The 25,963-nt window shown below is 38.9% G+C and overlaps 1 protein-coding gene across 2 annotated transcripts; it reads left to right on the forward strand.

The window, feature by feature from the left end:
• The first annotated feature begins 1,035 nt into the window (after positions 1–1,035).
• MSL3 (MSL complex subunit 3) lies at positions 1,036–22,634 on the forward strand. Of its 2 annotated transcripts, none has more exons than XM_005151433.3 (13): positions 1,036–1,237; positions 3,229–3,311; positions 3,797–3,892; positions 4,444–4,544; positions 5,560–5,651; positions 6,756–6,878; positions 7,362–7,522; positions 9,348–9,506; positions 9,975–10,237; positions 10,621–10,730; positions 10,903–11,002; positions 11,434–11,518; positions 20,722–22,634. In XM_005151433.3, exons 1-13 carry the CDS (start codon positions 1,139–1,141, stop codon positions 20,819–20,821), a joined length of 1,572 nt encoding a protein of 523 aa, XP_005151490.1. In that variant the 5' UTR covers positions 1,036–1,138; the 3' UTR covers positions 20,822–22,634. The 2 variants fall into 2 exon arrangements, with proteins under 2 accessions (XP_005151490.1, XP_030906929.1); XM_031051069.2 differs by lacking the exon at positions 1,036–1,237 and adding an exon at positions 1,464–1,897.
• Positions 22,635–25,963: the final 3,329 nt, after the last annotated feature.

Below are 25,963 nucleotides of genomic sequence, written 5' to 3' on the forward strand. Positions count from 1 at the left end.
TCCTATCACTTTTCCCTTTGGAAACCCGGTAATATATTACCAGCTCCTTAGTATGTTCTCTGCCATGGCATTCCTTCCCATTTCCAGTTCTTCTATCAATCACCATCAGAGACTGTAAGAAAGGATTTAAACATCTCTTCCCATCAGCACCAGATTAGCATAGGCTCAGTTGCACAGTCGCCTTTCTCTGTTTAGTCATCTACCTCCTAAACAACTTTCACAGAAAAGTAAGTTCAAAAATGCTAAATCATCACAAATTAACTGTTTTTTCTACAAGGCCCAGGTCTCCCGGCTCTCGTGTAAACTGGAAATGCAGAACTGGCACAAAAACTGTAATGACCTGAGGGAGCACCTAATTGCATGAGAAACTGCAGTATTCCCCTGACTGAACCCCCATCAGTACCTTCCAAGCTTCAGCCAGCAGAAAGTACATGGGTAAGGAAATTGCCAACCAATGATGATTATTTCCACAATTTACATCCTGTTTGAGACATGAAATTTTTTAAACTTAACTTTGGAAAGATAAACTTAAGGTAATTGAGTTTCTAGTTCAACACCCTCTTTATTTCTGATTTGTTTTCTCACAGGAAGGCTGAAAGAGCAACAGCAAACAGTTGAGGGAGGTTACAATGTATAAAAAAACCATCTTTGTAGTACAGGGAGGCTCTCTGCTTCCGGGAGAACACCAGAAACAGCTTAGGGAATGGGGACTGTGGGTGCCGTTGAAAGGAAGCAGTAACGGAGGGAAAGGCTGCTGGTGTTTTCAGAACGCGCTTACACCCCCAGCACCTGCTCTTGCGGGCGGCGCCATGTTCACAGGGCGGCAAAGCCGGGTGATCCGGTAAGGCCTAGAGCTCTCACCCCACGCAGCCGCCCTCCGGCCGCAGGCACGTGTCCCCTCACCACCACCCCCTCCCGCAGCCGGCTCCCGTGCCAGGCACCGCGTGGCACAGTTGGCAGCACTGGTACGAAAGGGCAGCCCAGCTCCACGGGGGACACGGAAAGCACAGCAAGAAGAGCTCAATGAAACCCCCGATCCCTCTCCGTCCCGCCCGCCGCCTAAGGTGGGGCGGGCCCGGCCGCAGAACCTCCTCCACTGGAGGGGCGTGGCTCCTCTCCTTTGCGCCATGATGAACAAATGACCTCGCGGGGAATGAAATTTAAGTTCCACCGTGGGGAGAGAGTTCTGTGCTTCGAGCCCGACCCCACCAAAGCCAAAGTGCTCTATGATGCCAAGGTGACACACCGCGCGCGACCCTGCCCTACTCACCCCCTTATGGATAACTCCCCCCTCCACCCTCCTCCGCTTCCGCCGGGGCCGGGCGGGAGGGAGCGCTGCGGGGCGGGGCTGGCGCTGCCGTTAACGCTCCCGTTGGGCGTTGCGTGCGCCCCCGGGCGGGAGGCGGCTAGGGAAGCAGCTGCGGGTTCAGCCGGAGAGCAAACGGAGGGAGTGAGGCAGCTCCGACAGCAGCACTTGTTGCGGGGAACGGACGCAGGCCCGGGGAGAGCGGAGAAGGCCGCGTGGAAGGGGACGCCCGCCGTCACGGGCTGTGAGATAAAGCGAGGCGCTGCCCGTGCCCGCTGGCCCTCTCCTTCCGCCCTTGTGCTGCCAGCAGCGTCCCTGGCCGCCTCAGTCCGGTCCCCCGGTGGGGCTCGGCTTTTCCCCCTCACATCCGCTCCTCCGCCCTGGGGTTAGAGGGAGGGTAGAAGCTTCCTACGGACCTCTGGGTCTTTCTCTTGCGGGTGGGGGCGTCCTGCTGCACGGGTGATGAAGGGGTGGTGGAGTCCCGGGCGTCGGGGCCTTGCTCTCGCTGCTGGTAGAGAACGGAGCTGCTGAAGGGCTCTGGAAGTGACGGACGCGGTTCCCGCCTTCCGTTCTCGGCTGAACACCTGCAAAGTAATTCTGAAATCTTATTTTAATTCCTGAGTTTTTGTAGCAGAGCTTGATTTATTCCCCCTGCCTGCCCCTCTACTTAGGGGTTTAAATGCTACTGATGGTACAGGAGAGTTATACAGGAACACGTTAGCAAACACTGAGTGATGGACCGTAAGTGTTGAAGTAAGAGGTGGCTGAGTCACTTGGGCCTGGCCTCAAAAACAGTGATTGTAGTTGTAGTGCTGTAAATATAATACTGATTCTGGATATCAGTGGGACACAGGATATATTTTTTCAATTCCAAGTGTGTACCTAGTTTGCAAACAGAGTTATGTTCGGTTTTTTGTTTGTTTAGTTGCAGAGAGGGATGACATGGGAGGATTGAAACTGGATTTTTGGCCAAATTAATGTTTTTGCAGCAAGCTTGCTAGTTGTGTAGACCAGTGTTTTTCAAACATCTTTGATCAGGGTCTCTGCCTTCCTGTAATGTTTTGGGCTGCCCTTTTGTCTGTATGTGTATTCTTGTGTTCTGACTGCCCCAACAGCTTTAATTGCCAACTCTAGAGGTAACACGAGTGCGAAAAATAATAGTGACACCTTTACTTTCAGGTACCTCAAGCTCCAGCATAACTGCCCTTGACTCCATCAATAGTTCCTAAATTCTGGACTCCCGAATTAAAACATTAGCATAGCTACTGCATGCTATCTGGAGATACCTAATCTATTGAGAGCCACTGAAATGCAGGCAGAATAATTCCTTTGTTATTACTAGTTCTGGTGCTGCTCTTGATGATCCATGTGAAATGTCTTTTTGTTTTGAGGAGCAGGCCCTTTCAGACGAGCCTGTTTTACATATGTGAAAGAGAGAAAGGAAACAGGCTCAGATATTCACAAAGCCTTTTAATGTTTAGTGGCTAAGATTGTGTGTTGTTCTGAGACAGCAGTGCTTCTGAGGTTTATATATATATAGCTATTTTGTCCCTTACTTTGAAAGTATGAAGAGATAGCACATTTGATAAAATGTTAGTAGCCCAGATGTGTATCTGCTTAACTTTGTTGTGATACTGCCTTGTTTTGCATTTCCCTTTTGTGTCTTGAAAACATAGGACATTTGAGGATAGGACAAAGAGGGTTAGCAATCCCCAAGTTTAAAAGTGCTCAATAAAACAGCTAGTTTTTCTTACCATTTAATGTAATCAATTCCTTCTGCTCATATCCATATTCATTGACGAAATTGTAGATCTGTTTAATTATAAATATTGTTTTTTTTCCATTATGCATAAGTTCCCTAAGTACTGGAAGGCTGACTTTTTCTCAAGCTTTTTAATACATGCTGTTAATATTTGCTCCAGATCGTTGATATTATTGTTGGAAAAGATGAGAAAGGCAGAAAGATTCCAGAATATCTGATCCATTTTAACGGCTGGAATAGAAGGTAAGGACCTATGTGTGCAGTTTCAGTTCTTCTATTTCTTCTATATTATTCTGCAAAAAATGCATCACACAAAATATCAAATGTTGCAGGGTTATTTTTGCTTTAATGAATGCCTTTATAATATACTTGCTTATGTTGACATGTTGGTCTGTATCCGTAAATTTCAGTGGATCAGTTCTATAGCTACAAGTTTCAACTTTATGGGATATCTGTCTTTGGTATATACTTGTGGCTTTTAGGTTTACATTAATATATTGAGTTTATATCTTGTTAAATCTAGACCTGGATTGTTTGGTTATCAAGGCCAGTACACGAGTGCGGTCTCTGGCTGTGATGATTCATAGCATGTGTCAGTGCTACAAACACCATTGCGTGTTGAGTCAAGGTTTGAGAGATTATAGCAACACAAGAACTGAAGCCACGTGAATACAAAAGGATGCAAACCTTTCGTACCTGTTGTTAATTTTCTTTTGACCTACCCTTAGCTGGGATAGATGGGCAGCTGAAGATCATGTTCTTCGCGATACAGACGAAAACCGCAGATTACAGCGTAAATTGGCACGGAAGGCTGTGGCTCGCATGTAAGAAATCCTTTTGATCTCAAAATGAATGAGAGATTCATTTTCAGATTCAAACAGATACATCCCAGTGTCTACAAGTGACTTTGGAGTCTAAGCTCATGCTGCTTCCCAAGTACAGCCAGTGTATTCTAGAGAGCTGCTTTTATCTTATTGAGATTGATACCTACATATTGTCATTAAGTAACACTAAACAACTAACGCTTAATAACTATGCTATTCTTAATTATTGCTGTCAAATGCCTATGTATTGGATGTACGTCTTCCCAAAGAAATGTACTTGAAAAATAACTTAGGAAAACTGGAAGTATTTTTCAGCCAAAGGTAATCTAATACTGGTTGGCAACGGCTTTGAGGTTCTGTTTGAGAACACAAATATGAGGTAATATACAGACATTAAGGTATCCATTCTCAAATAAGCATTGTCCAAATTATTTAACATTAATTAATAAAAATAAACATATGCTTCCTGGGCATTTGTGTGTACTATAATTAGCTAGGTTAAGGCAAACTAATATTAGCCAAATTTCAGTGAACCATTTTATGTTCTTTAGGAGAAGAAAGGGAAGAAAGAAGAGGCGTTGCAGGCTGCCTGGTGTTGACTCTGTATTAAAAAGCCTTCCTACTGAAGAAAATGATGAGAGTAGCGAAAACTGTAAGCTTGTTTTCATTCTTTAATAGCAGGTGTGATGCCTTTAATTTTTTGCTCATAGGATGACACAAGAGTGTCATGGTCCTATTTGAAATATATGGAGCAGTCATATGAAGAGTAAGCACTATGTTTAATGCTAAGTAGCTGTTAAGTTTAGATTCCTGCTTTTTTCTTGTATTCCAGAGCTTTTTCTTCTGTCACTTCCACACAACTATTTTACACAGTGATTTCAGGTCTTAATGATGCTTTGTTTAGTGTAGCATTAATAAGTACAAGAAGTCTAGGCTTTTTTTGCTTGGCGTTAAAATACAAGACACTTTCCCTGCTACTATTCCTACATATTTTGGGGAGCAATAAGTGTTTTGCTGTTTGTTTGTTTTCTTTTGTTTTGCTGGGGAGGTGGGGTGAGGGAGTGGTGGTGGGGGGGGTGTGTGTGTGTATGGTGTTGGGTTTTGTTCGTTGTGTCATTGTGTTCCATTCCCCCTCCTCTTCCCCCCCACCCCACAAGTCTACCTGGCATGAAGGACTGTTTGATGTTAGCTATGGGCTGATTTCACTTTCAAGCCTGGTCTGTAGCATTTTGCTTTGTAGCTTGAAAGACACCAGAAACACTGTCTGGAGCTTTCCAATGTTAACTGTTGCTGCACAGGTCCAGACTTCTGATTGAATGATTAATACATTAATCCCTGTTCATCACTAAAGTCCAGTAAAAATTAAAATGATCAGTGGTTGTTCAGTAATATAGTGAGCTTTTAAAAATGATTTGTTTTTTTCAGTTAGAGAGGGTGCAAGAATACTTTATGTAAGCTTGTGTTCTATATTTAAAAAGTTTATAGTATGTTGTAAATAATAGTGTTTTTAATTCAATTAGAACTATTAATCCTTATTAAACAAGCAAGCTAATTGTGGTGGGTTTTTTTGGTTGTCCCTCTGCCTTTCCAAAACTGAGGCCTCAAATTGGTCTTAATCTCTGCAATGCAGTAGTGTGAGTTAAATATCTGAAATCTCTTTTACACAGCTATAAGTAGTTCTTCTTCTGATGACAGTGATGAAGGAACAGACGAAGAAATAAAAAGTGAAGAAAGTGACATAGAAGAAAGGACAGAAATGGTATGTTCATGAGCTCCTAGATAGAATTCAGATGTATTTGAAACTATTGAAAAAATTGAGATGTATAAAATATCGGACACAGCTGGTAATTTAGCTGGAGTTTAATCCAGAAAGCTATATTAAAAGGAACATGTTCAGCAGGTTGAGGGAGGTGATTTGTCCCTTCTACTTTGCTCTGGTGAGGGCCCACTTGGATTTCTGTGTCCGGCTCTGGGGCCACCAGCATGAGGAGGAGGAAGGCCACAAAGATGATCAGTGGGATGGAGCATCTTTCCTGTGGTGACAGGCTGATAGAGTTTTGGGTTGTTCAACCTGGAGAAGAAAAGGCTTCAGGACACCTTAGAGCAGCCTTCTAGTACCTAAAGGGAGCCTACAAGAAAGCTGGAGAGGGACTTTTTGAAAGGGCATGTAGTAACAGGGCAAAGTGGGAATGGCTTTAAGCTAAAATAGGGTGGATTTAGATAGATATTAGCAAGAAATTATTTACTGTGAGGGTGGTGAGACACTGGCACTGGTTGCCTAGAGAAGTTGTGGCTGCCCCATCCCTGGCAGTGTTCAAGGCCAGGTTGGATGGGGCTTTGAGCAGCCTGGTCTGGTGGAAGGTGTCCTTGCCTGTGGCAGGAATAGCAGCAGGACCTTTTTGGCTTTTGTTTTACTGTGAAACAGGCATGTCAGCTCTGGTCTTACATTAAATTGTAAAAGGCTAACTTAAAAAAAAAAAGTATTGTCCCTACATTGTTGAAAAGGAAGTACAGCAGAAACAATTGTTCTGAAGGTCTCAACTGCGGCAGTGTGAGCAATCTGAAGCAGCAAAACCTAAGAAATAGAATTCTTTTGTGTTAAATACTTAATTGAATTCTAAATTTAAAGTTTAAAGCTTAGATTTTAATGGTTTAGAACATGAATTTGCAAATGACTTTAAAGCAGTATTGTTAAACTGCTTACAGTAAGGCTACTAGCCACTTAATAATTACTATAAAATAATAGAATTTTATTTTTGGATGACAAAACTTGATCATTATATCGTGTCCTGAGTATGGAACTTCTTTTTCACTGACATTCTTAAGCACAACAAATATTGTTTCTTTCACTGGTCTGTTGTAGAAAGAAGAACAAGAAAGTCATACAAAAAGGGACATGGAAGAAAGAGCAATAAGCATAGAAATTCCTGAAGTCTTGAAAAAGAAGCTTGAGGAAGACTGTTACTATATTAATAGAAGAAAACGGGTATGAAATAAGAGCTATGAAATGAATATGCACAGAGGGTTGGGGAGGGCAACCCTCAGAAGTAGTTTTTGTGTATATGACTCCTGGGGTTTTTGAACTTTATTGGAAAGGTAAGCTTAGATGGTAAGGAAGAGTAAAAAGAGTATAGGGAGCTAACTTCTCAATAGCTAAAACAGTGAGTTGTCATTGTGTTTTAAGACCGTACATTTTGGTACCCAGTTGTATGTTAGAGTGCAGATTGTTTTTTAAAGCTGGAAATGTAAGCTTGTTATCCTGACCATGGTTTTCTTTGTCCAGATGTTTATAAAGGATTGATCAAAAATACAGTTTAAGGGTTGAAATCACACCTGAAATACCTTCATGTAATAGAGACTTACTAAATAGAGACTTACTAAACTAGTCAGTACATTAGAAGCTCCTGTTTTAGCTTGGTATACTTACTGACTGTTTTTCTAAGACATTAATTTGCTGTTTCTTTTGCAGCTAGTGAAGCTTCCTTGTCAGACAAACATAATAACAATCCTGGAGTCATATGTGAAACATTTTGCTATTAATGCTGCTTTTTCAGCCAATGAAAGATCTCGGCACCATCAGATGACTCCACATGCTAATATGAATCTTCATTATGTGCCACCAGAGAAGAAGTAAGTAATCTTTAGTCCACCTTTATTGCTAGAAAAATGACCCTGCATTCTGTGTTCCTTTTCAAGACTGTTCACTTCTGTGAGGTTATACTGTGATGTATGTCTATTTATGGGCTTAAAATTGACAAATACTTAAAGTACAGTAACACTGACTATTTGTTTATAAATGGGAGAGTCCCCATACTCTGAAAAGTCATAATGCAAAAACCTTAATATTGCCTTTTATAGCATAAGTTCTTGCAAATATTGTGACCTGTTTTAGAATAATTTTCTCAGCACAGAGAGCATATCTGATGTGAGAATACCCTGCTTCAGTAAAACTGAACAGATTCAGATTTTATAAAGGATAAAAATTTGATACCAATCCTCATAAAGAACTCCCAAGTGCAGGTGATATTTTTATTTATTTGTTTTTTTTTTTAAAGCTGACAAAACTTAAATTCAAAATTCAGTGTGTTAAGCCTGCATTTTTGCAGCAGGGTTTTTTTGTTTGTTTCTTTTGTTATGTTAAAGATTCTCAATATCAGATGAGGCTGCTTCCTTATCGAAGTCTACACTGGGGTGAAATCTTGCATTTTATCAAAGAGAAATCTTGGCTTTTGTTACTAAGTTCTATTTTGGTGGTACATAATGATGCTACTCCTTGCAGTATTTTGGTCTATGAGTGTCTAGCTTTATACTGATGTCAGATTAATGGTACTTTCCTTCTTTGTAATAAAATCTCCCCAACAAGAAGTTACATGAGACATCAGAAATAAGAGAAGGTTGTATGCACATTGTAAAATTCTTTTTTTATAAAAAAATATGTATGTTTAAGTGACTTCATCAGTAAAGATAGTGCTTTAATAAGGAGAATTTACATAAGTTCAGTAATCCATTAAATAGGAGAGATGCAGCTGACAACTTTCTAGTATTGCCTTTACTGCACTAACACAGAAGGTAATTGACCTTCTTGGATGTGATAGAATTTCTGCACCTCATGGTCCCCCTGACCTAATTTATATGTACTGTTCAGACAAAAAAAAAAAAAACAAACAGTAGTTTTAGCAGGTTGTATGAAATGGTAAAATGGGGTATGGGGTTCATAACGTGGATTACTTTGGCAGAATCATATTGCTGTTACCGTACACGTACATATACTTGAAACATGAGAGATTAATATCTTCATAGAGGAGAGAGGTTGCAGGTAGGCTGCACTCAGTGTTCTGGGTTCTGTTTGTAGCAGGACAGCTACTCACCTCCTAACACTGTAAGTCTTTTACACAAGGCTAACATTTAAATTCCTAGTAGCCTCTATATGTAGTGTTTTGACTACTGGAACATTGGAAACTGATCTCCAATGCAAATTTATCTAGTTTTGTTGGGTCAATGGATATCTCTTAAGCACAGTCTTAACTGAATCTCAACAGCTATAGATCAAATTCTGCATGTGCCTGTTAAACAGATTCAGTCTATTGAGTATTTTTTCTGGCAAGTGACTCGTTTTTCAGCATAGTGAACTTTGAAAAACACAGTAATGCTTCCAGGAAAAATCTGACTAACTTAATTTACTGTAGAGTTTATTTTATTGATCCAGTAAATAGTAAAGCAACAGAACAATTGTATAATTTTCTTTGAGTTTACTAAGCGGAGTTTTAACATCTGTATGTCTGAAGTTACCTACAGCAATCACTTTTCTTTAAGTGTGCATATCATTACTTAGTGATGAAATATGTAGTTATTAATGATGTATATTAAAGGGGACTTTCCTACAACTGCACTGAAAAATTTTGACATGTAACTTTGAAATTCATAATTCTTTTTTTTCCTTTTTTTAACCCTCTAGTGTTGAGCTATGTAAAGAGATGGTGGATGGGCTGAGAATAACCTTTGACTTCACACTTCCATTAATTTTGCTCTATCCTTATGAGCAAGCTCAATTTAAGAAAGTGACTTCATCAAAATTCTTTCTTCCCATCAAAGAAAACTCAACAAATACTAACAGGTAGTCAAGAAATCTAGTACTACTTATCTTCTGTGGAAAATGCAATAGAATGTGGTTATGTGTGCAGCATAGGGTGATTTCTCACAGACTTTGACTTAAAAATTGTCCTGATAAAATGCTGAACTCTTCTGTGAATTAACTTGCCTGAATTCAGAATTTGGCACCTGAATTCTCATCTGGGCAACTACAAAAGGGGTTTGTATTGATTGATAGAGAGTTATGCTGCAACTTTATGGGGGAAAAAATTACACTGAAATGTGAATTTGTGTTCATTAGCTTTTGAATTTGAAAAAATCACTTATGGAAAATGGTATTATAAGAAGGCCTCACCACTTTGATAGTTACTAGGAGGAAACTGTGTAATCTGAGTAAGTATTTGACAAGATACATGAAACTTGAAGAATCTCTTTTGAAGGAAGAGCTGTTATCTCTTAGAGGCACTTCTGTAAAGCTACCTTTGTTTCCTAGAAATCAGGAGGAGCTTTCTCCAAGTCCTCCTCTGTTGAACCCGCCAACTCCCCAGTCAACTGACAGCCAGCCTGCAACAGGGGAGCCAGCCACACCAAAAAGGCGAAAAGCTGAACCTGAAATTCTGCAGTCACTGAGACGCTCCACACGTCATAGCTCTAACTGTGACAGGTTATCAGAAAGCAGTGCTTCCCCGCAGCCTAAACGGCGGCATCTTGAGACTCCAGCTTCTATGCCAAAGCTCTTCTTGCACCTGGAAAAAAGTAAGCTTTGCTCTGAATTGTTGCCCTAAGCAAGATTTAAGTCCTGTTTGGGGGTTGGTTTTGTTTTTTTTTTTTTCCTGCAATGTAGGCTCTGAACTGAATGAGTGAAGTGTGAATTCATTACTTATTGTATCCATTATTTATCTCTGAGGTCTTATACCAAATGGAAAAATACAGAGCAGTATTTTCAGTACTTTGGTACTGCACTTCTCAACAGAATTCAAAGAGCTGTTTTTCTGTCAACCTGCTTCAGAATAACATTTATTAAATTCCAGTGCTTAATACATTAAAAAAATAGCAGCAGACTTTAGTTATGTTTAATGGCTTATAGTTACATAAATTCTAAAATTTATTTCTGATTTCTTTTTATTTCTGTTTTGAAGAAACCCCTGTCCATAGCGGATCATCTTCCCCTATAACTTTGACTCCTAGCAAAGAGGGGAGTGCAGTTTTTACTGGCTTTGAAGGAAGAAGAAACAATGAATTGAATGAGGTAATAGATTTATATGTTACTGTCCTGGATTCCATGATTAAAAGCTTTGTGTACCTCAGAGTAGTTACATTTCAGAAAAGGTTTTGTTAGTATTGCTTATTTCGTCCTTGATTTTGAAGTTCTGTGGTGCTATAAAATGTTAGTTATGAAATCTTTAATGTTTTATGTGTAGGTTTTGTCCTGGAAATTGATGCCAGAAAATTATCCACCAAGTGATCAACCACCACCTCCCTCATATATCTATGGCTCTCAACATTTACTACGAATGTTTGGTAAACCGATGCAAAAGTCTGTGCTCAATCAAAATTGCTTTGCCTCACCCCTGTGATTGTATTTGCGTGGTTTTCTGCTTGCTTTATTGCATTTAGTTTTATTCTAGGAGAAATTTACTTTTTAGTCTGTTTAAAACTCTTAGGCTGTTCATAAATTTGGTTATCTTTTACTGGCTTTATAAGCCTTCATTTAACAAAAGCAAACAAGCATTACTTCCAATATGCTATCAAACAGCATTAAACCAAGCAACATTCACTTTCTCAGCATGCTTCTTTTCAGCAGGGCTTTGAAAGATCAGTGAGTTACTTGCAAGGAAAAGTGGAGGCTGTAGGGAGAAGAGTTTTTTATATTGTTTTCTGTAGAATGGATAAAAGGAATTAGAAGTTGCTTTTACAAGAAAAGATTTAAGCATTATTTCTCTTATTTACAGTAAAGCTACCAGAAATCCTGGGGAAGATGTGCTTTCCTGACAAAAACCTGAAGGCCTTAGTAAAACACTTCGAAATGTTTCTGAGGTAATGTGACACAGTATACCACAGCAGTGTTTGCATTGTTGCATAGATCTAAGTGTCCTGGAATGACAAAGTTTTTTTAAAATAAGATATTAATGTTTTATAAGAATGTGTTAAAATTATTATATTCTAATAATAACAATTAGAATAAAGATTAATACAAGACTTTTGATCCTGTAATTCAAATTGAAAGGAACCTGATCTCCCTACTTGAAATTTTGATAAACACAGTGACAGAAAGCTGAAGTAGAAGTCTGTTTATTAATATGTATAGAATGACAGTTCTGCCTTGGCCCAGAAGCGTGTTTTATGAAGAAATACAAACTGCGTTGTTATTTTGACAGCATAATCTGAGAGTTTTGATGTTGCATCACTACTAGCAGGGGAAGAAACTTGTGCTTTAGAACATGATTTTAATTATGGTAGACTTTTAAAAGAAATATTTGTCATAATTGAGCCTTGAACAGAAAGGTTTCTCTGTTACGCAGTGCAGGGAGTGCTTGTAGACCTACCCACACTCTTTGTCACCACACCAGCTCCACAGCTGGAGTCAGTATGATCATACCTGCACCGTGATCATCTTTGTCAGTCAGGTACTCTAGTTAGTAGTTCTGGGTGACATTGCAGTAGTGATGGTTAGATACTTAGTGTGTTACTGTGTTGTGCGGCACCAATACAGTGGAAAATAAATTTGCCAAGAAAAACTTTCAGGAGAAAGTGGTGTAAACAGTAAATATCTGGAACAGATGTGGAATTCCTAATTTAATTTTGGTCAAAGACTTCTATGTAGCCACATACTGAAAAGTAACATGATGTGGCACTAGCATATCAAAAGTCCTGTTAGAGATGAGGGAGATGAAAACTTCAAAATGTTTTTACTTCATTTTAAAATTTAAAATAAAATGTCTCCAATATCAACATTTCTACAATACAATTTTTTTCTTTTGAAACATTTTTTGAGTTATTTCTTTTTACAGCTCTATGTTGTCACATACTAGTTCGTATTCAATCTGTGTTTAAGTTAAACACGACGGGATTGGTACTTATTGTTGGAAATCTGTTTTTGCTTGGAATGAATGTTATTGACGGTGCTTAACTTGCTGAGGCTCAAATCAGTTTTTCAGACCTCTGCCTGTTTAGATTCTTCTGTGCTGGGTGGAGCAGGTCTCTTTAGCATCTTAAGTAGAGTTTTTTCATACCCATTTTATGGATGATCTGTGGTGGTACGGAATAGAAGGAAGGAGGAAATGTGTTCCGCAGCCTCCATATAAGCAGGAAGATGATTAAACTAAAAGTTCTAGTGGTAGTATTTGTATGTGGCTTATTTTTCCATTTTATTATCTTGTTATAATGTGTAGTCATCTATAAATAGAAATTTAAAACAGAAAAAAAAATCAGAAGACATTGCCACAGCAGCATTTTTAGGTTAGGTAGAACTATGCTTTTGAAGCAAATCTCTTGGTAATTCCCACTTATCATAAGTTGTGTTGCACTGCAGAGTGCTCTGCATACATAAGCAAGATTTCTTTTGGAAAACACAACCAGAAGTGTGCTCTGGTACTAGTGGGAATTCTGTCCTTAAGACCAGAATACAACTAAACCAAAATGAGCACCCCAAGCCAAGCATAGTGTGGATATTGCATATCTGGCTCAATAAAATTTTTGAGGGCTGTGTGGTTTTTTAAGTGCTCTCTAAGCCAGTGTTATGTATGTTTTGCTGATGCTGTTCTCAACGTTTCTTTTCTATGCTGAATATATTGATTTCTGTGGTTTCACCAGGATTGTTCAAATTGAGAACCTTCCTGAAAAAGCTTCCAAGTTGCAGTTACTGCTGTGGGAATCATTCCATCCTAGGTAGATTTGTCATAAATATTCTTCTTGGACTAGTTTCTTTAGTTTCTAGTCTTCTAGTTTCCTTACTGGATACGCTACTGCTTGTGTATTCAAATAGGTAACATAGAAACCAGTGCAAATGATTAGTGTTTTTTTTCAACATGCATTTGTGTGCTTTAGGACATCTTTAATTTTGGCATTTATTTATTTATTTCATGTGTTGAAATAGGTCAAGCAGTTACGTTTTCTAGAAACTTGTTCAGACTTGATTTTTGTCACAGAAATACTTCTGTGTTATCTGTTTCTCAACACGAGAAAACTTGAGGCTGAGGTGATAGATCTTCAATTTTCACATTCTGTCTTTTGTTTTGGGGAATGAAAGGATTAATGGGTGTTTATTAAGAATATTTTCTGTCACTTCTATTCTGGCTTACCTTTTGAAAGATAACCGTTCTACACAGTTTGTATGCACTAGGTGATAGCAACCAATTTACTTAAGATTGCCTGATTTGTTTTAGTGAATTGCTCTTGTGACAAGCTGAAGTACCCTCCTTTTCTTTATTTTTCTAATAGCAGATAAGGGATTGAAGCTATCTGTTTGCTTTAATAAAACTGTTTCTGAATCTTTGAATTCTGGGTAGAGTAGTTCAAACGTAAGCAGCTCTATGTATTTTTAAATTTTTCATGGGGTACACAACTGATTTAGTTCTAGTATAGATACTGATTTAATTTTGAATTGTGATTTTTATGGGTAGAATTTACAGTTGCATTTAACATTTGTACTATTACTCTCATGTGGGCTGAAAAACTCAGACTTATTAAATATAATAACATTTTGTTTGGAAGCTTGTTTTATTGAGTTTGCTCAGTACTTGATAGATGCATTAAATTCACTTTGAGATGCTACATGAGTAATATTTTCCAGTCATGCCCTCAGATTGCTGCTAGACAAGATTGATCTCAGTTGCCCAGACAACATATATTTTAAGGGATGTATCAAATGCATCTTTTTGACTTTCATAATATGTAAAACTGTACCGTTTGTGCTTAGTGCAGCTTTCTAGAAATGTGCATAATGAAAATCTCCTAATGGAAAACATGAAGAAATTGCCAGAAATTGCCCAGAGAAGCTGCGGATGCCCCAGCCCTGACAGTGTTCAAAGCCAGGTTGGACTGGGCTTTGAGCAACCTGGTCTAGTGGGAGGTGTCCCTGCCCATGACAAGGGGGGCTGGAACTAGATGAATGACTTTTCTATATTGTGGGGTGCCTAGCATGCCTCCAGAGGTTGCTTAAATGATGAGAAATGGTAGGCACGAAGGTGCCAGTTTTTGGTGTGCAGTTTCCATTGACTTAAACACAGCCTTGACTTGCCAAACTATTGGAATCAGAGAGGTCGCTTGTTAGGGCTGTTGACCAGTAGGAGATACTTAAAAAATCAGGAGAATAAAAATGTCTGTTTTTAAAATAGCAAGACCCATCTTCAGGGAGGTAATTTAAGTCAGTGTCATTTGCCTTTTAACAAAAAAAGGCCAGTAAATGATACAACACTTCAGAAAGCCATAGGTATTTAGACTTCTGTAAAATACAGAATAACAAGTAAGTGATGAAATATTTCTAAAATAACACTTCTAAAATTTCAAATAAGTTTTTCCAGATGAGGCCAATATAGTATTTCATATTGTGGAAAGCTGTGTTCTTAATGGTCAAAGACTTTGGTTTTGTTAAAAACCCACTGATATTTCAAATTCAGGATATCCTGTAAGTTTTCTCTTTCATTTTAGATCTCAGTTTTCCCTTACCTGCTTGTATCTATTGTCCCAGTCAGCTCCATGGGTTGAGAAGTAGTTTAAACTTAAAAGTATTTTATTTATGTTGACTGCTTTATGAGGAAGAAGCCAAGTCAGAACATGACCACATTAGAAGGCTGTGATAATAAGATGCGTATATAGAAAAATGACAAAGTTTTTGAAGTAGCTTTAAGAAATAGATTTTTATTTCTATAGCACAGCGCTGAGTGTAGTAACTGCAGCGGTGAATTATGACCACTAGTCTGTGCTAATGTACAATTAATGAGGTTATTAGTGGCGTTCTGAGAATGAAAAAATTAAGTATTGCACATGGCGAATGGAAGAGAAAGTACCTTTACTTAGGTAAAGTTGCTTGTGGCTGAATTCCTGTTCACTGTGACTTAGTAAAGTTAAGGTTAGTAAAGTTAAGACAACTGATTAAACACTTTTTGAAAGATCATGAAGAAGGCAATTCTGCTACTGTTACTTATATTGATTAGGGGTTTTCTATCTTGATTTTGGGATTAACTGGTTACTTGGCAAAAAATATCTGTGCAGCTGTCATGGTTTAAACCCAGCCACACAGCTTGTTCACTCACTCCCCCCTTTTCTCCCCCAAATCCCGGAGAGCTGGGGAGGAGAATCCAAAGAATGTAGCTCCCACGGGTTGAGATAAGAACAGTTTAATAACTAAGGTATAACATAAATCACTACTGCTACTACCAATAATAATAATAAAGGAAATAACAAGTGAAGAGAATACAACACCTCACCAGCCACCGACCCATAACTCACCCCACCCTGCCTGACCGAGCACCGACCAATACCTCCTCCATCCCCCCAGAGCTCCAGCCCTTCCGAGTAACTCTCGGTTACATCCTGGGCATGATGTGCTGTGGTATGGAATACCTCTTTGGCTAGTCTGGGTCAGGTGTCCTGTCTCTGCTTCCTCCCGGCCTCCCCTCCTCCCTGGCAGAGCATGAGGCTCAGAAAGTCCTTGGACAAACCAAACATTTGAGCAGTAACGAAAAACATAGGTGCTGTCAGCACCGTTCCCAGCCCGAAAGTCAAAACACAGCACTGCACCAGCTACCAAGGAGAAAAAATGACTGCTACTGCTGAACCCAGGACAGCAGCGTAGCCATTTTGACGTACTAGAAAACTTTATGGAATTGGAGCCTAACTGTAAGAAAGTCAAGGTTTGAATGTGGACAGGTGTGGGTTTAGAGGCAGGCAAATGAATGTTGTTTTCTAGGTTTTGAAATGCTTTGAAGGAATTCTACTTGCACAGTGAATGTGCGAATTTCAGGAAAGCTGAGAAAGAGTTAGATAACTGGCTCCAAGTGCAGTCTGCAGTGGACCCACAGCACATGGCCAAACAGCCAAAAGCACTTCCACCAGCACACACAGAAGAGAGGGGGCCAGTAAAGCAGATGAATGGAAACTTCCTCCAAAACCTGGGGTCTCCTTGCAGAGCCACTTCCCCACTCTGCAGGCTGAAAAGGCCAGGTTCAAAGGGACTTCGAGCAGCCTGGTGTTAGTGGGAAATGTCCCTGCCCGTGGCAGGGGGTGTGAAACTAGATGATCTTTAAGGTACCTTCCAACCCAAAAAAATCTGTGATTCTCTAAAGATACCACTTGTAATTTTCACTCATTCAGCCTGGTTACTGGAGATGTTATGTTAGCATCTTCAGAGTTCTCTGTGGTTGCCCTTTAAAGGCCCAGGAAGATTATTTCTGTTCCTGTATGTGGATGAGTGACAAGAGTCCAGTTAATAGAACAAGCCTGTTTATTCCTTTGACATGTTCTTGAGATACTGATTATGAGAATGAACATCTGAAATTTCTCACTTCATGTGTTCTGTTGACTGCATTGGGGTTGTGATGAGCTTCGTCTTGGTGAGCTTTTGCCCTGAAGAGTCTTCCAGATGGAGAAATGTTTTATTACCAGAAGGGGTGAGGGGCAGGTGGTGGCGTACACTTTTGTGTGAAACTAAGCTTTTAAGCTTTCAAATCCTACTTTCAAGTTGTAGTCTCAGAGAAGAGATAGCTTCTTAATCTGCAGATGACATTTCTTTTGATGAGGTGACTCACAGAGTTAGGATCCATCATGTTTTTTAAGCAAATGCCTTTAGATAGATCATTACAGTTGCCTTTCAAACAGCATCTAGCCCAGACCACTGATCTCATCAAAGCATCTGCTTACCTTCCTGAACTCTGCAGCAAAAGTATATAAGTGTCACCTACCTGGAAACTTTTCCTCTTAACTCTGTATTCTTTTATGGCTGAGATTGTCCTTCTCAGAATGATTAAAATATTCCTTTTTTTTTTTTTAATTTTCACATTTTTCAGGCTGTCCATGAGCTTATTTATGCATGCTAGTTCATGTTTAGAATGTTTTTCTTCATGCAGAGACTGTTCAGGTAATAGATTGTGTTGACGCTGCCAGATTTTGCTACCAGGTGACACTTAAAGCTCGTTAATTCAGTGATGCTGTTGAGAAATGTTCTCACACATGTATGTCAAGTGGCCTTTTAATGTCAGTAATGATAGTTCTATGGCTGTTTTTGGTAGATTTGCCTGGATAACTTTCAGCCAGGTGGTAGTATATTTGGGAGGCTCTTACTTGGAGTCACCTGAGGTAAGCTTGCTTACAGAATGCCACACTTGACATCAGAACATAAGAATTCGGCAAGCTAGGTTGCCCACATGTTTGTTTCTCTTGTCTGCATCCCTTCTAGTCCTTTCTGAAATGTTGCTCTTCTAGGAACCTGTGGTAGAGAGGGAAATAGCTGTGTTGTGCCGTGTTTACCTCTATGTACCTCATGAGCATGAGTGTACAGCATAAGTATTCGTGTTGTGGGTACTCATGATGAGAAAAAGTATGCAGTCTTAAATCAGGATGTCTGTGTGGACTGTGCATCTCAAAACTGGGTTACTCATAAGCAGTATCACTGTGTAGGTGTATGCATATGAACTCTAAAAAGTCTAAAAATGAAAAAGGCAATGCAACAGGTGGTTGAATTTATCAGATTTATAAGTTGAAAGTAATGAAACAGTATCTGAATAGCTAAATAGGAATGTGCTTTCTGATCTGTAGCTGAACACTGGCTCTGCTTGCTAAGTACAGCTGCCTGTTATTTAAATCTTGGCTCATGAATTGCAGGTACCAGTGTAACTGATTTTTGTGTTATTTCAGCTTTTCCAAAAGCAAAGCGTTAGCGAGATATCCAGTACCTAGGAGTCTTGAAAGACTTAATATTTCTGTGCTGGCTTTCTGCACTGTGATCTAGTTTGAATACAGTGCAGCTTCAGAAGGGTCACTGCTCTCTATAGAAAAAGGTATATAAGTGATCCTGTGTTTTTCTGCTGTTTTCCTCTTGCTTCTCTGCAGAAAGTAATTTGTATTTGCTAGCTCTGGGGTATTTTGGTTTTCACAGCTGTTACAATAAGAACAAAGAAATGTACATTTGACTGCATGCATTTTGCCTTTCTTAGCTGTGCTACAAGCATCTCACCTAATATTTGTCATCCTTACAAGCTGTTACTTTAGCTTGCACCAAACTGGCGTTTATGACCAAGGATCTTAAGCGAAGTCTGGAAACCTATAAGAGAAAATAAACCTGTTTCCCTTTACATGGCCTTAAAATTCTTGGAACTGTCAGTCATCCAACGTCCTCTGAAGATTCCTTTGTTTTACTGATTTTTTTTTTTTAAATGTACTCCTTTTTATGATCTAGCACTTGGTACTGTGTTTTATGGAATGTTACCCAATGACATTGTAGTTCATTTATCTGTTCGAGACATTAATGTGTGTTAATGAAGCACTATTAAATTCAGTTGTGGCTGATCTTAATCTTCTACAATCTAAGTATGTTAGAAGTTAGACTTTTGAGTCGGTGAAGTTTTAGGCCTTCTCACACTCCCTTCATACCAACCCCACATATCCCAGACAGTGATTTATTGTGAACTACAGTCAGAGATCATAGCAGTTGATGACTTGGGTATTTTATTAACTTCTATAGTGCTATAATGTTGGCACTCTTTTGTAGTGGTTTTCTTAGGGTGAGGGGTGTGTGTGTAGTGCAAATGACTGTCAGATTTTGCTCAAAATCTGAAGGATCTGATTGTGTGAACTGTTTCTGTGTATCATTGAATTGTTTTTAAGGGATATCTCTTATCTCATAGAAAAAAAAGTACAAAACAAACATAAAGTATTAGAGCAACTTACAGCCTCATAAACCTAGGAAAGTAGGTGGTAGATGGTATTAATGACAAGAGCTCTCAACAATTAATATATTCCTGATTAAATTTAGATTGCCTTATATAGAGAATCTTCTTAGATGTTTTGGCTTGCCTAAGATCAAAGGACATGCCTAGTTCAGGTAGTATAACTACTGCAGAAACACTGTGGTTTGAATTGCAGTCACCTGTACTTTTTTTCAATCTGGACTTTCTGTGTTCAGAGTATTGGTTATGGAAAACTGCTTGTTTTTAGCTTCCAATAGTGAAGTCATCCCCCTAGCCCAGGTGTTCTGAGAGAAAATTAGATTCTGCAAATGACACTGTTCCCTGTTGTTTCCATTGCTTCCTGCTTTAACACAGAGAACCTCTGGCTAGCATTTTGCCATGATCATTGCTGATCTTTAATATCCAGGTATTTTTGAAGATAATGTGGTTTTTGTTTTGTTCTGATTTTGTTTGGTATTCCTTTTTTTTTGGGGGGGGGGGCAAGGGGGGCTGTGTTCCTTAAGTACAGCTTGATCATATACTTCATGGTTTAAGAGCCATTTTGCCCATTTGCCCCCACTTACATGTGTGTCATCTTTGTATACAAAAGAAGTAGAAAGGGTAATGTCATTTTAGCTTGCAGCTGATATTAGTAGCAACAGTGTTTTTCTTTGGTTTAGGACTGAATATAGAGTTGTATGTTAGCAGACCAGGAAGACATGATAAAGTATTGGGTGCTTGGCTGTTTCAGTAGTATTTGAAGACCATCTTACAGAAATCTGAAATTAAGGAACTGGATTTACAGATGCATTTTTGTCTTTGAGAGGCGTATTTAAATCAGATACTTCTGAGAGGTGGAGACCCTAATGCACAGGCACATGAAACAACAAGTCAGAAGTTTATTTGCCTTAAAAGGCACAGTTTGACTCAGTGGTTACTGGGCACTTGTATAAGATACTGTATAGTAATAACTGAAAATCGCGAGTTTGACATAAATAGTATGCTGAGCATGTCACTGACAGAAGTTGCAGACAGATCTCTTCACTTTCAGTTTTGTTTTTTTTTTTCTTCTGTCATAGTTCTTCTCATTCTTTTCTGAGTGTAGCTTCAATTTTTGGATTTTTTTTCTTTCTTTTTTTGTTTAAGCAACTTTTAAAATACTGTTTGATTTGAGAATGGTAAGGGAAAGCTGTAGAACTTGTAAAAATAGGGCAAGCCTTTTGTATGCCAACTTTCAAGATGCAGTAATACTTAATTCCCAGGCTGTGGTTTTGCTGAGTTTAAAAATTAATTTGAAAATAGCTTTTCTCTTAAATGTTGTATATTCTGTTATTTTTTTATGTGCTTTCTTCTTAGGTTTTTAGCAGAGTACCATGATGATTTCTTCCCGGAATCTGCTTATGTTGCTGCGTGTGAAGCCTACTACAGTACAAAAAATCCTCGGGCAATCTACTGAAACTATTAATAAAAATTAAATCCTACTATACATAGCCCATGACAATGCTATTTTGCCATGTGGCTACAAGCTGAAGATGAAAAAGTAACTAAAACAACTTCTGGAGTTGAAGAAATAGTGATGGTTGGATTACTTAGGAATGGGGAACTTCTTTTCAGAGATGTGTATAAACTATATTGAGTTGCTTAGAGGATTGAATGTAACTGACTCCAGATGAATGAAGAAGCCTTGTCCTGACTTCTAGTGCATGGGACTGCATAAGACTATTAAAGAGGGAAGGAGGCAAAAGCAGATGCATTAGCAACAGGACATTTTCATGAAGATGGATCATCATGCTGTGTTTTGGTTTTGCTCAACCACTCCAGCCTGAGAAATAAGACTTGACTACACAGCTACACAAAGAGAATGAGTAACTGGTATCTTACGGACCTTTTTTCCTCACAGATTGCACTTCATTTTGTGGAACTGTCACACAAAAAAGATTGCTTAATATAAAGGTGTTCTTGCTGTTTGTTTAGCATGATATCTGCCTCAAGAATAACTTTGTTGCTTGAAAGATGTGTTGCTTACTTTGCATTTTGCAAAGGTGTATATAGTTCTTTTCATGGTAAGGCTGCCAGAGTCACAAGGAGAGCATACATTGCCAGTGATTCAACATTTACCTGTCAATAAATGGTTTCCAGAGCCATTATGAAGGAACTGATTTTCTACAAGTAACCGGAGAAGTCAATAAAGTGATGGTAGTTTAACTGGCAAACACTTCCTTTCTTAATAAAGTTCACAGTGGCTGCTGTGTAAATGTGTGATTTTACCTGTTTAAAATGCCTTGTTTGTGCTTGATTAGTATTTTTGAGATTGCTGAGTGTGCATATAAAGGAAGTGGGAGCACTGACAACACAGGGAGAGAAGCCCTTTCTGTACCATTGGGTTTTCTTCTGTAAACTTGAAGAATGTCTCTTAAGACAGTTTTAAACACTTTAGCTCTCAAAATAGGAATTCAGTACAATCAGAGTTCCTAGAAATCTGAAAACATATTCAGTAGATATTTATTGAAATATAATTATTTTCTTGATATTCATTTAAACCTTGACATAGAACTGTGGGCTTCTGCTATTTCAAGACACACACAGCTTTTAAAAGCTCTGGGAGAAAACAGGACTCAAGGCTGATAGACTACAGCATTAATCACTGTAATCCTTCCTACTTCTGAAAACTTCTGTTAGAGTACTTACCTGCAATGCAAAACTGAACACATTCGTCCTATATTTCCAGAAAATAGTAAGGAGGAATCATCATTCAAAGGTAAATGACAAGCTTAAACTACAAGGCCAAAGAAAATGTGTTTCACTGTCACTCACTTTTCAGAGTTGTGCTGGTGTGTCAGAGCATTTGAACTGAAAAGCTAAGGATTACCTTGGTTTTGACCACTTAGGTTCTTTTTAGAAAAACTTCTGTTAAAACTCTGTTAATGGTTGTTAAACAAATGTTTGGTATGGGTGTGATTCGGTGATCATTTTTTCTGAAGGTAACTGTTTAGTAGTACTGCTCCTTTTTAATGTATTCTATTGTACCAAAAGAACTTTAGTCTTTCTCAAATTAAGAAGTGGTATCAGAATCCAAGTACCTCAAAATCCATTTTGCCAACATGTTTCATTCTAATTTTAGACCCTGTTTTTCTAAAAAAATTCAACAGAATACAAGTATCTAATGAGATTAATCTTGGAATACTGCCTGAAAACTCTGTCCTTAATCCTGGTGATTGCAGGAATGTTTGCATGTGTATAATATGGCAAATATATTTTGTTCTACTGTTGGTGCCTGTGAGTATAAGGCAAGTTATGAACAGAATGTAAACCTTATTGTGTGACTGGGTTCAACTGCTACAGTGACAGTTTCTGCATGCATGCAGGGGTTATTAATACTGGTGCTATTGCCTTGCTGATACATTGTGATGATTCTCAAAAGATGGGAGGGGAGTTTTGAAGGTCCAGTTAGTATAGTCTTTATTGTGAACAGTTTTTTTGGAATATTGTATCAAAAGAATTTTACCAAACTATCTTGTTCTCATAATAACCAAAAACCTCTTACTAGTAGTACCCTTGTGTGCTTCTTGACACTATTGTTATGACTTCCCCACACTAACTCTCTGAATTTAAAACAATTAAATCCCCCTTCCCTACTGTCACTTTTCTTTTACTGCTTTCCTATTTTTATACCTGACTTCTTGGGTTTTCTTTTTGGTGTTTTTTTTTTTTGGGGGGGGGGGTGTTGTTTGTATTTTTTGGTCTATTTTGGTGGGTTTTTTTTTTCGAGGGGGGAGGTTTTGTGTTTTTTGTTGTTTGATTTTTTCCTTTGTTTTTGGTGGTTTTTTGGTGGTTTTGTTTGTGTTTTTGTGTGTGATTTTTTTGTAGGGTTTTTGTTTTGTTTTTTGGTTAAGCTGAAGCAGTGTAAGAGACTTGCAAAAACTTGAACCAGATAGCATAAGAGGGCAGTTCTTACTGGTCTTAAAGTACAGAGAGACTTACTACTGTGGTCCCCCCAAATTAATTTTCAGTGCAATGTTAAGAGGCCTGTGTGGGAGGGGAGGTTTAATAGTACAGTTACACTTCTGGAATGAACCTGTAACTCTTTGAATGTCCCAAGTCTGAGCACATTTATGATGGGTTTCATATCAGAACAGATGAAAGAGGTTTTGTACTTTGCTCTTTGTCATTTGTTGGTCGCTCTTCGCAGAGCGACTTGTAGCAATGTTTTCTAACGTGATTCAGTCAGAATAGCTTAAGTTAGTTGAAGAAATGTGGAAAAACTGATTGAAAGCAGGCAAAGGAGCCTTCATACCAGCAAGTCCGCCAGTGGACTTCAGAGACAGTCTCCTGCAGAGGAGGAGCTAAGCTGAGAAAGCAGATTAATAGGCAGTGATAGCATACACTGGCGTAGCTGTTTGCATAAGTGGTATCTGTTCTGGTTCCAGGTTAAGGTGGTTTTGTTTAAGTCTGTACAGAAATTAAGGCCAGGTTGGGTGGGGCTTTGAGCAACCTGGTCTAGTGGAGGGTGTCCCTGGCCATATCTGGATATTGGAACTAGATCTTTGAGGTCCAGTCCAATCCAAACCATTCTGTGAGTCTGTGATGTGCCTGTGAGCTTATACAAGTGTAATTGTAGTGCATACCTGAACTGGTAAATCTTCTGCACTTGCCTTCAAGAGCAGGCTGCTCCAGCATTAGGTGGGGCATAGGATTTTCCATAGGACCGTTCTTGGGAGAAGGCAGGGGAGAACAGCTGCATCACTGCATTAAATGCAGGTATTCAGCTGCTGTGGCACATAAAGTGTGCTGCCACATAAGTACTCAGGGTGCTCAATTGGTGCTGATGCTACTCATCGTGGTACCTGCTCTAACTTTGTCAGTCTGGCAGTATGTGACCAACTGGATGCTGTGCCACAGAAGCACTGTATGTATGTAGAGTGCTTTACGTAAATTGTAAAGATTACCAAAGAAGGATATATTAACATAACTTTAATATTTTTGTTTTGCCCTCAATTCTAGGTTTTAACTTTGAGCTGCTTCAAAAAAAACCCGAACCCAACACTGTTCTTTCATGTGCCCTGTTGCTTTTCATTTTGCGACTGTGTTGCTGTGTTTTTCAAGCTCCTGTTCCAAAGCTCAGGCTTTCCTGTGGTGTCCTCTTCCACTGAAGTGACTGAGGCAGATGTGACCAAATGCTAATTCAAAGTATGTTCTGTGTCCCATTCAGAAATCAGGTTTATGCTGATGTAAGGGTTTCACTTGGCATTTGGTGGGGGCTAACAGCAAATGTGTGGTGGGAACTTATCAGGCAGTAGTACAGGGTGACCTTGCTCTTGGTTCTACTGAGAGGTGTGTTTGCAGTCAAACAGGAAATAAAATCCTGATTGGAAATAAAAAGCTGTTACTGCTTTTCATGTTTGCATCATAAAAAGCATTATCAAGACATCTGGGAAATACACGGGAGAGATTGTTACTGGAGTTAAAATATATATGTGTATATTAAATCCTTTGTTTCTTGAAAGTTAACACATTTTCTCATCTGGAGTCCTAAGCATTTCTCCCAAAAGTATGTATACAGGGTGGAAATCAGTTTTTCGCGGCATGGGGGAAGGAAGCAACATGTCTTATCCTCACCTGAGTCTCCCGTCAAGTCTTCATCATGATGATTAGCTGTACAAAAGCACAGTGCTGACAGCTCCTGGACAGACAGCCACATCTGAACTGGCCTGGTGTGTGTTTGATCACTTTTAACTTTGATCTACTAACAGAGCTACAGAGCAAGTTTGTGCTTCAGAGTGTACAAGGAGAAAATGCCAAATAGCGCCAGTGCAAGCATGCTTAGGCCAAATGCATCATGTGATGTATATCTTTTTGCCCCATGTGCTATAGAATCTGTTATGAGGTGATCATGTTTAATTATATTAACAAGTCAAGTTGCCTATCTATTTATACATCTCTGTGTAATGAGATTCCCTGGAGCAACAGTTCTAGATGGTACGTTACTTTTGTAATGTGTTTGACCGTAATCAGTACAACCTTGATGCGTTTACGCTCTCTTTTTTCACTTGCTTATGAAACAATTAATTTGGAGAGACTTTCAGCCATTTTGTATAGCTGGGTAATTTTTCTGTATGAAATCAGTGGATACAGGTACTATTCCTCTACATTCAGAGATACCAATGCAGTGTGTCTGCCTCAATTTTTGGTGGTGTTTACTTCAACAACACACTTCTCACCCTCCCTGCAAACTCCCAAACCGAAGTTTAGAATATATATTGCCTCAGGAAAATGCTATCAGCAATGACTGAGTGGCAGATGTAGATGCTTACTAAGATCTAACTCAATGCATCCTCCTTATTGCATGCATTATGTATTTTCCCCTTCTAATTCATATAGCAGATGACTTTTTTGCATTAAGGCTAAGGAGTATAGCAATCTGAATAAAACCAGTGAAATATAATCACATGCTCAAAGATGCAAAGGAGAAATCTGTTAAAAAAATACAAGGGGCAAAAAAAGCACTGTTTGTTGGTTTGGAACAGTCGTTCACATTATGTGAAGTGCATAACATCATTGTAAAGAAAATGAACAAATCAGAGATGCAAATTGATATGTC

The sequence above is a fragment of the Melopsittacus undulatus genome, chromosome 2 (genome assembly GCF_012275295.1).
Source record: "Melopsittacus undulatus isolate bMelUnd1 chromosome 2, bMelUnd1.mat.Z, whole genome shotgun sequence".
Lineage (NCBI taxonomy): Eukaryota > Metazoa > Chordata > Aves > Psittaciformes > Psittaculidae > Melopsittacus > Melopsittacus undulatus.